The sequence below is a fragment of the Polypterus senegalus genome, chromosome 12, assembly GCF_016835505.1.
Source record: "Polypterus senegalus isolate Bchr_013 chromosome 12, ASM1683550v1, whole genome shotgun sequence".
Lineage (NCBI taxonomy): Eukaryota > Metazoa > Chordata > Cladistia > Polypteriformes > Polypteridae > Polypterus > Polypterus senegalus.
The window spans coordinates 128,993,304-129,003,303 of NC_053165.1; the positions used below are offsets into that span (position 1 = coordinate 128,993,304).

The window sequence follows — 10,000 nt, forward strand, 5'->3', positions numbered from 1 at the left end:
TAAGGCAGTTCTGAAGGCGAAACGGGGTCAAACACCGTATTAGTATGGTGTTCCTAATAATCCTTTAGGTGAGTGTATATACACACACACACACACACACACACACACAGCAACTGTTGCTGGGGTGCCAGAATCCATCAAGGAAGGAAAATGAAAAACATTATTTGTACAAAATCTTAATTTAATTGATCCATTCCTAAATAATTAAATGGGCAGGCTATTTCGTATCAGTACAATACGCTGCTTGTTAAAACGGATGACTCCCGCTCTTACGTGCAAGTCTGCGTGGATATTATGAACTATCGTATCTGTTCAAGTTCTATTCTTGCTCTTACTTTTTTACCGTTCATCTAATGATTGCACGGAGTATGGCTTTACCAAAACAATCATTGATGGCGAATAAAGTATCCATTATTCATAAAGCTTCAATTGGTGATCTGTCTTTCTGCATTAACCGCATATTTTTTCATACGTCTCAAACCAAGGGGATGCGAGGGTAAAATGAATCGGGAAGCGCTAATATATATGTATGTGGGTGTATATATATGTAGGTGTATATATATATATTATATATATATATATATATATATATATATAGATTGAAATAGTTTTACTGTGAAATAATGCAAAGAGTACGCGACACGTGTTTCGCCCTAATTTTGGGGTCATCAGGCGTACATAGTCAGTGCACCCCCTCTCGGGAATCGAACCTCGGATGTTGGCGCTAGAGGTGAGGCCTCTTCCATTGCACCACGACGTGTGCTTTATCTATTTATGATGTATGTAGATTGGGGTATGTATATTATATATATATATATATATATATATATATATATATATATATATATATATATATATATATATATACCCACGCTTCGCAGAGGAGAAGTAGTGTGTTAAAGAGGTTATGAAAAAGAAAAGGAAACATTTTAAAAATAACGTAACATGTGTGTCAATATACAGTAATTGTTTTGTGAGTGTTATGAGTGTTGCTGTCATCAAGGATTTGATTATCATTATTTCTTTCAATCAGGTTCGTATTTGTAGGATGTGTTGTGTTCAAGTTACATTCCGTGTTTGTCAATCGTTGTAAAGATAACAGGTTTCATTCATCGATTCGTTTCTTACTGCATCAATAAACAGCTCGTCTTCCTCTTTATCTGAGACGTGACACACTGCATGCACAGGTTTTTTTTTACACTGTGTTCCTTTAGCGGGACATTGACTTTTCCACCGTGTGCTTTGTTTCCGCGGTAGCTGTACTCATGAATATGCTTGTATGTGTCAGACGCTTAATATTTTTTTGCTGCCTTCTCAATTGTGTAATTCGGTTTTTGTTCAGAACTCTTTGGAACTGTTGCTTTTTGTCTGTGCACTGCGTCAGTTCACATGAGCCGCTCGGTTTACATGCATCGAAGGTTCCCAGCTGTGCTGGTGCCATCTCGTGCAATGTCCACGGCTGTATTTAATGTTAGCCAAGACCCGGCCCTTAAAGTTTTTCTCGCAGTTTTGCTGAGTTTGTGCCAAACACCACCCTGACCATCTCATCTTCGTCTGCATAAGCACAGTCCTTCACCCGTGAATATTTAGCGGCAGTGTTTCTATTGGATTGCCGCTGACGGACGGCCTTATATGGGCAGGCACTAAATTACAATATTTAAGAAAACATGGTATAGAAGATATATTATGGGAAAAGTTTGATCCTATACACAGAAGCCAAAAAGTTGTAGGGAATAACCTGTACAAACAAGACTAATCCACTGAAGGCAAAAAAAAAAAAAAAACAATAAACTAAGTATCACAGGTAATTTACATTCAATATATGATTCATTCAATTTAAGAACAGAAATGATCTTTTGTATTTTCTTTTAAATGTATTATTCAATCAAGGATGCAGCTGGTATTGTAAATATGATAGCACAGTGGTACAATGGTTAGTATGCTGCTGTCACAAGTAACTAGTGTTTTAGGTTCAAATTCCAAACTAGGTTCTTACAGGAGAAAGTAGGGTGAAATGACACCTTTTATTGGGTAACTAAATAGATTACAAATGCAAGCTTTCGAGGCAGCTAACACCCCTTCATCAGGGATTGTTCTCCCATTGTCTGCTTGGATTTTCTTTTTCAAAACCCTGATATGCATATGTTAACTTAACTGGTGTGAGTGGGTACTGTAGTGTAGTGGACTGTCATTCTCTCCATGGTTGGTTCTTTTTTTATACGGATGTTTGTATTCTTTTTTTTTTTACAGACAGGTATCATATCCAAAGGGAGTTTAAAGGGATGGAAAATATTAACCAATTAAGATTATGCTGTCTAAAGTGTTTTTGACACTCCAAATCTGTATAAGACTAGGACTCTTCTTTGTAATTTCATTTTGTTTTTTCCTTAGTCCAGCAATATGACACTTTGCTCCACATAATGAATTTGGTCATAAAATGAACCCTTTCAACTAACCCCATCACACTTTGCTCCACATAATGAATTTGGTCAAAAAATGAACTCTTGCTTGTATTTTACTTTTATAACAGTTCTCTACAAAAATAAAAATAAGATTATTGAATCTACTTGCACTACAACAAACAGTAACATTATTTAGTACAGAATTGCCTTTATTTATCTGCATATTTCTACAGTCTGGAGTAAATTGTCAGAATTCAAGACCACTGCATGATCATATTAATGTGGCAATACTGGCAGTAAAATACAACAATTGAATTATTATTATACTAATTCATTGTTTCCCTAAAAATTCCACACCCTCAAATTATGTACAATGCTATACCAAAATAACGAGTCTGTCTATTTCCACAGGTACAATGCCTTATAGACAAATGTTTTTATTTATGTACAAACATACTGTATGAAAAATAAAGTACATTTTCTTTTAGTTTGTTGTTTTTAAATATCAGGACACAATTAACCATCAACTCTCACCATGTCCATAAACCATACAGCTGAAACCAGGGGTACTTTTTTCACTCAACTGAAACCACAAATACATTTTTTAATGTTTTAAATATAGAAAAATAAGTAATGATTATTTTTTTCCCCTAAGAAATGTAGTTTGGTGAAAAACAATTTCTTATTGTTACCTGTTCTTTTGCGCAGTAGCCACATATCATTCTGGTTGCCAGTTCCATTTCATGATTCTGAGCCTCATTGTGACAAATATCACAAGGGTATGCCCTTCCACAGCAAGGAAACCTAAATAAGAGAAGAAAGAAATGTTTTATTATGAAATGGTGCAATGACTGAAATGTATATCATTGCATGAGTTCTTTTTTTTCCAACCGTTTGGTCGGAGTTATACTTCACACGACGCGACGCATGCAGTGTTCATACTTGCGCGCGTACTTTACGTAAATCTGGAAGAATCCACCAGGTGGCAGTGCGAGATATTATCACGGTGAGAACATGTTCGGCTTCTCTGTGTTGTCAATTGCCTAGAACACCTATTAAATTCCGATGACACCTTACCGCAATATATCTGAAAAGGATGTTTATTGATTTAATCCATCAATCCAGGGATGTGTCCATTCCAGTAAGCATTGGGCACGAGTGAGAAACAGTCCCTTGACGAGGCATCCGCTCATCGCAAGGTGAATACAAGCACACACATACACTAGCGTCATTTTAGCGGCACCAAATCCCCAAATCTGCATATCTTTGGAAGGAAACCGGAGCACAGTGTGGAATACAAGCAGGAAATACCAGCAACATAACTCCCTGCGAGACAGCAGTGCTATCGCTCCACCACCGTGACACCCCCGTGTGTGTAATTATTCCCCCATGTGTGTAATTAATAGTATTCATTATTTAAACGAAATTATATGTAAAATGTAACATACACACTTTAATGCATTTCATCATCAAAGTGATATCAAGTATAAATCTAAAGATTCTAAATGTGCAGAGAGTTGGAATATCATACATTTAATTTGTTCTGTGTGGTGATCTTTTGCTGCTTTCCGCTGCTGTCAGGTCCAAGAAGCTTGTAGCGATTAAAAACTGGGATGACGTTTCAATGGTCTGCTTTAATGATAAAGTAAACTACGAGGTTAAAGTGGACATTTTGAGATTAAAGCCGAAATTTCCACTTTAATTACAAAATACACGTTTTCACTGTGTCCTTTATTTTTTTCTCAGTGGTTCAAATATAACGCTATACATTATGTTGCTGTTGTTAAGTGGCAAAAATAAAAAAGACGACACAAAAGATGGTATGTGAGACTTTTAAAATGTATCGTGTCATTACGTTCGGGAACTATCTACATGTGACAGAAAGCCTCTATGACGATCCTACGGGATGGATGCTTCGATGTGGTGAAGCAAAATGCCGACATACAGATGCATTCGTGGTGCTTTTATATTCAAGCATCAACATATTCCCGATCGTACTGACACAATACATTTTAAAAGTCTCACATACCATCTTTTGTGGTGTCTATTTTTTTGCAACTTCACATCGGCAACATAATGTATAGCGCTGTATTTGAGCCACCGAGAAAAAAATAAAAGACACGGTGAAAACGTTTAATTTGTGATTAAAGTGGAAATTTCGGCTTTAATCTCAAATGTCCACTTTAACCTCGTAGTTTACTTTATTATGAAAGCAGACCATCGTAAACGTCATCCCAGTTTTAATCGCTACGAGCTTCTTGGACCTGACAGCAGGTAAAGTAAAAAATAAAAATAGACGGCACAAAAGATGGTATGGGAGAATTTTAAAATGTATCGCGGTCATTACGATCGGGAATATGCGACGCTTGAATATAAAAGCACCACGAATGCATCTGTATGTCGGCATTTTGCTTCCCCACATCGAACCATTCATCAAACAGTGAAGCATGCACATCGATCCCCGTAGGAGCTGCATAGAGGCTTGCTGTCACATGTAGATAGTAAACAGAGACTCTGACGTCACGTTCCAACTTTTAGCACACTGCACCCCCCGACTTTTTGCTGGTACTGCAACTCGCGCACGCGTCGCGTTTATTTCTGAGGACCTGCTCAAAGGAAGCGTGAAATGAACGCTGGGAAGCGTGGCAGCCATGATGCGGGCGCGTACGCGTTCTGAGCGTGAAGTATAAATCGGCCCTTAATCATGAAGAAAGCCCCATTTCAAAATGAAAATCACAAAGCAGTTTGCTTACACAGTAAATGCACTAGAACAGTACTGAAGCGAATATAAAAATAAATATATTTAAAGCTTTATACTCTAAATTGTGGGTTATTTTTACTACAATAAAATATTTATCTTTGATATTCAATGGACTTTGTCCATTCTATATATTACTTGCATGTATACAATAATATTATACATGTCATAGCAGTACAGACATAATCTTGGGACTTTACTGGAATGATATTGTAAGAGACAGCCGGCAGCTCAATCCAGATGGGATGTCCTTGAGATGGAAGAATGGGGGAAGGCAGCTTTTCAAGGACACTGCCACCTCCAAAACACTAGATGGCAGCTCCCCTGAACTGCTGTGGTGCCCTGGGTTCCCGCATGGCACTATGGAACATGGAGTTCAGCAACATAGCCCTGCTGGGTACCGTGGGTGCTGCCAGGGGACGCTGTGGAAAGATGGTGGGAGAATAAATTCTCACCTAGCCTGAAAGTACTAATGGATCACGAGGACAGAAGTCCTGAAGTACTTCCAGGCTGGTTAGAAGCCTGGAATTCTCCATCTGAGTCCCGTCGGAGGAAGAACAGACTCACTTCCAGGCCAAGGACTATATAGAGACGAGCCAACGTCAGGTGGAGGTGGACAATGCTTGCTGGGAGTTGTGGTATATATACATATATACACACACACTAGTAAAATACCCGCGCTTCGCAGCGGCGAAGTACTGCATTAAAATTTTAATTAAGAAGAAAAGTAAACCTTTTTAAACTGAGGGAAAATATGCCAATAATTATTTGTTAAGGATCTCTTTGTATACCATGTTGTCAGTTCGGCCCTCTGGTTGAAACATGACCAAGCTGTGCGCTGAGCTTACTCTTAAGGATGCAACGTACAGTTGGCCATGTGAACAGTAATCTTGTCTCAAATCTCACAGCTTGGATTGCTGCTGTCATAATCGGTTTGAGTTTCATGGTTTGTTTCAATTACAACAGTATTTGCAGGATTTGTTGTGTTGAAGTGACATTCGGCATCTGTCAAGCGTTGTAAGCACACAACCGGTTTCATCGATAAAATCACATCCAGCTTTTGAGAGTTTAAACATTCATAAACATCAAAGTGTGCACTACTGAAATCATCACCTGTGAATCTAAGATGTTTAAGAGGCATTGGCGGTTGTCGAAAGGTGTAAAATATTTGGCCATTTCGGTACACTTGAAAGCGACAACCGAACAATTCAGCGGCAGCCATCAACTCACATGCAGAACCATAGGTGAAGGGCTTAAGCATTTCACTTTTCTAGTGCTCCTGTGTAGTATAATTATCTCCTGTACCGTCATCAGTTCACACCTTGAACCTGTCCAAGTCATTCAATACATAAGACACAATGTTCCTCCGGATATCAAGAGTGAGCCTGATATGGCCGTGCAATATGATCATCTCGATAGACATGGTAATGGGGGTTGGAATGATAAAGGAAATGGGTACCTGAGCAATGTAAAGTAAATGTAAAATAGCTACACAATAACTATAATTGTAATAAACAAACAATAAAACAGCGGAGAAGCCGTGGATTAAATAAAAAGGCTGTAGTTATCAGTAGGGAGACGTGAATCCCGTGGCGAAGCAAGGAAGGGAATGTAGAGACCGGAGCGACGGACGGCCTTATATAGGTAGGCAGCCAACAACGTGGGAGGCGTTGGGATGGGGGACCCAACGCCGCCTCACACGGCGACTGAGCTGCAGGCTATGGACGTATATATGTACGTAAATAGGATTCAGTTAGCGTTGGGAACCCGTGTACCAAATTTCTTGAAGATGGGCCCATAAGTAACAAAGACTGTTGAAAAGTTCAATATGGCGGCCGACAGTGGCATCATACCACCGAAATAAGTACGTACATTGGTTTCGGTTAGCTCAGGGAAGCTGCCTACCAAATTTCGAGAAGATGAGGCCATAAATAAGAAAGTTCAACATGTTGACCGTTATGACCGTTACGCGTAGAATTTCGAAATGAAACCTGCTAAACTTTTGTAAGTAAACTGTAAGGAATGAGCCTGCCAAATTTCAGCCTTCTACCTACACGGGAAGTTGGAGAATTAGTGATGTTGGAAAGTTCAATTTGGCGGCTGACAGTGGTGTCATACCAACGAAATAAGTATGGAGATCGGTTTCCATTAAAAGTTCAATATGGCGGCCGACAGTGGCATCATACCACCGAAATAAGTACCAAATTTCAGCCTTCTACTACACGGGAAGTTGGAGAATTATTGACGTTTGGAAAATTCAATATGGCGGCCGACAGTGGTGTCATACCACCGAAATAAGTACATACATCGGTTTTGGTTAGCGCAGGGAAGCCACCTACCAAATTTCGTGAAGATGGGGCCATAAATAAGAAAGTTCAACATGGCGGACGTTGTCAACCGTTATCGACCACTATGACCGTTACGTGTAGAATTTCAAAATGAAACCTGCTTAACCTTTGTAAGTATGCTGTAAGGAATAAGCCTGCCAAATTTCAGCTTTATACCTACATGGGAAGTTGGAGAATTAGTGATGAGTCAGTGAGGGCTTTGCCCTTTATATTATATAGAATATTATAGAAATATATATATATATATATATATATATATATATATATATATATATATATATATATATATATATATATATATATATATATATATATATATATATCAAAATACCTGCGCCGCAGAAGTTATGTAAAGAAGTATGAAAAAGAAAAGGAAACATTTTAAAAATAACATAACATGATTGTCAAAGTAATTGTTTTGTGTATTTGGACGAAGTTGTTTTCGTCTAGCTGCATCAGAAAATGTACCACGACGTCTGACACGCCTCCTTTTTACTGTTTTCTCACAGCTTGGATTGCTGCTGTCATAATCAGTTTCAGTCTATACATACATATATACACATATATATATATATATATATATATATACACACACATACATATCTTCATATCTATCTACATCATATATACACACACATACATACACACACAAATTAAATGTGTGTGTGTGTGTATGTATATATATATATATATATATATATATATATACACACACAATGTAGTATAGGTGTGTGTGTGTGTGTGTGTGTGTGTGTGTGTGTGTGTATATATATATATATATATATATATATATATATATACACACACACACAAACATATATACAAACATACATAAAGGTATATATATATATATATATATATATATGTATGAGTATATATATATGTATGTGTCTATATATGTGTGTATAGCTTTGGTCACTGAGTGCAAGGGAAAAATAATAAAATGTAGTCTAGAAGTTATTAAACAGTAAAACATTAACGTTTTAAGAAGTAAAGGTACATTGAACTACATTTTAAAGACGGTGTAACAGAACAGGTAAGTAGTACTAACAGCAGCTAAAATGTATATGGATCATCTCTCGGTAGTAGATCCCTTTTGAAAGGCGCTACACGACGGCTGTGGTATAGAAATTAAATTTTCTATGTGAACGTCCAAATTTCTGCCTTTGGTAATGTGCCTAACCGGCATTACCAGCAATTAATGAAAATTAGTTTTGTGTCCTCTGCAGTGTTAAGAGAGAAAGGCTTTGTTTTGGGATAAAAGGAAAAAAGGTGTAAAGAAAGGAAAGTTGCCTTTTTCTTTTATATAGTGTAGAGAGATGTCTTCGCTGATCTATATGAGCCTTTTGGAGACAGTCATGTGGGTCTTGTGTAGACTGGTGAGACGTCCCTGCCATTAATCGGCTGTGATGGCACTGTTGATCCTCCATTCCAGTGCGTGTCTTTATAATCCGAGCTGACGACCTCATAATCATATACATGCTTAAGAAAGTGCGAAGCGCCTTAATATTAGTTATATTAGTGATTGCACTTGTCTGGGCTATAGCTCAGGGGGAGGATGGAAAAAAATTAAAAGTGCTCACTTTGACTTAAGGCAGAAGCGCAGTCAGCGTCTCAAAGGCCGGCACAGCTATGCGTGCGTGCCGGCTGCTAGACTTTTGCAGGGCAGGCGACGCCACTTTTTGCAGACACGTTCACGTGATCAAAAGTCTCCGGCTCTTTGGATGTCATTCATATATATATCATATTTCTTATGATCGCCTCACCCTTCTGGCTCTTCGAACGAGTGTGGGGATTTCTCAACATCTGACCCCTGAGTTCAGTCAAGCCTTTGGCCGACTGTTTGAGGAAGTCCCAGCTTTCCTCATCACTGCCTACGGCTTGGCCGGTCGCCGATGGAAACGCCGCCGCCGGGGTAAGCGCGGTGGCATCAGGGCTCGGCTCCGAGCTTCCCGGATCCTCTCTAGGAACAACTCTCCAGGCTCCCAACATGAGGTAATGTTGCCGGAATGCCATTTGCCCTCGGACGCTCCGATGTACCTCCCTGCCTCGCCCGCCACCGCCGGGGTGAACTTTAACAACCTACGCCGTATCATGACAATATCAACCGCCACGGCTGGTACGCCTCTGTTGACGCCCTCCCAGCCGGTTCGTTTCGCTGATAAATGCCAGATCGGTCGTGAACAAAACTTTCATCCTGAAAGACTTTTTCTTTCTAATGGCCTGGATTTTTATGTACCGCTGAAACCTGGTTTTACCGGCGAGACGCTCCCACTCACTGAAGTTTTGCCTCCGGGATGTTCCTTTATCAACACGCCGAGAGCGAGCGCGGGCGTGGCTTATTGACCTTATTTAAATCTGATTTTATTTGCAACCGCCCTTCCTTTCCCCTTTCATTTTCCCCTTCAACTTTTGAGCTCAGTATGTTTGAACTAGTCTGCTCACCACCGCTGCTGTGCACACTCATTTATCGCCTCCAAAATACAATAAGA

At 39.2% G+C, this 10,000-nt stretch overlaps 1 protein-coding gene across 1 annotated transcript in view; it reads right to left on the reverse strand.

Annotated features, from left to right (window-relative positions):
- Positions 1 to 10,000, reverse strand: part of si:dkey-24l11.2 (uncharacterized protein LOC100034462 homolog) — an 82,905-nt gene that overhangs the window by 16,891 nt on the left and 56,014 nt on the right. The window contains exon 10 of the mRNA XM_039773416.1: positions 3,095 to 3,206. Within this exon, the coding sequence (XP_039629350.1) occupies positions 3,095 to 3,206 (112 nt within the window). The remainder of the gene's footprint in view (positions 1 to 3,094; positions 3,207 to 10,000) is intronic.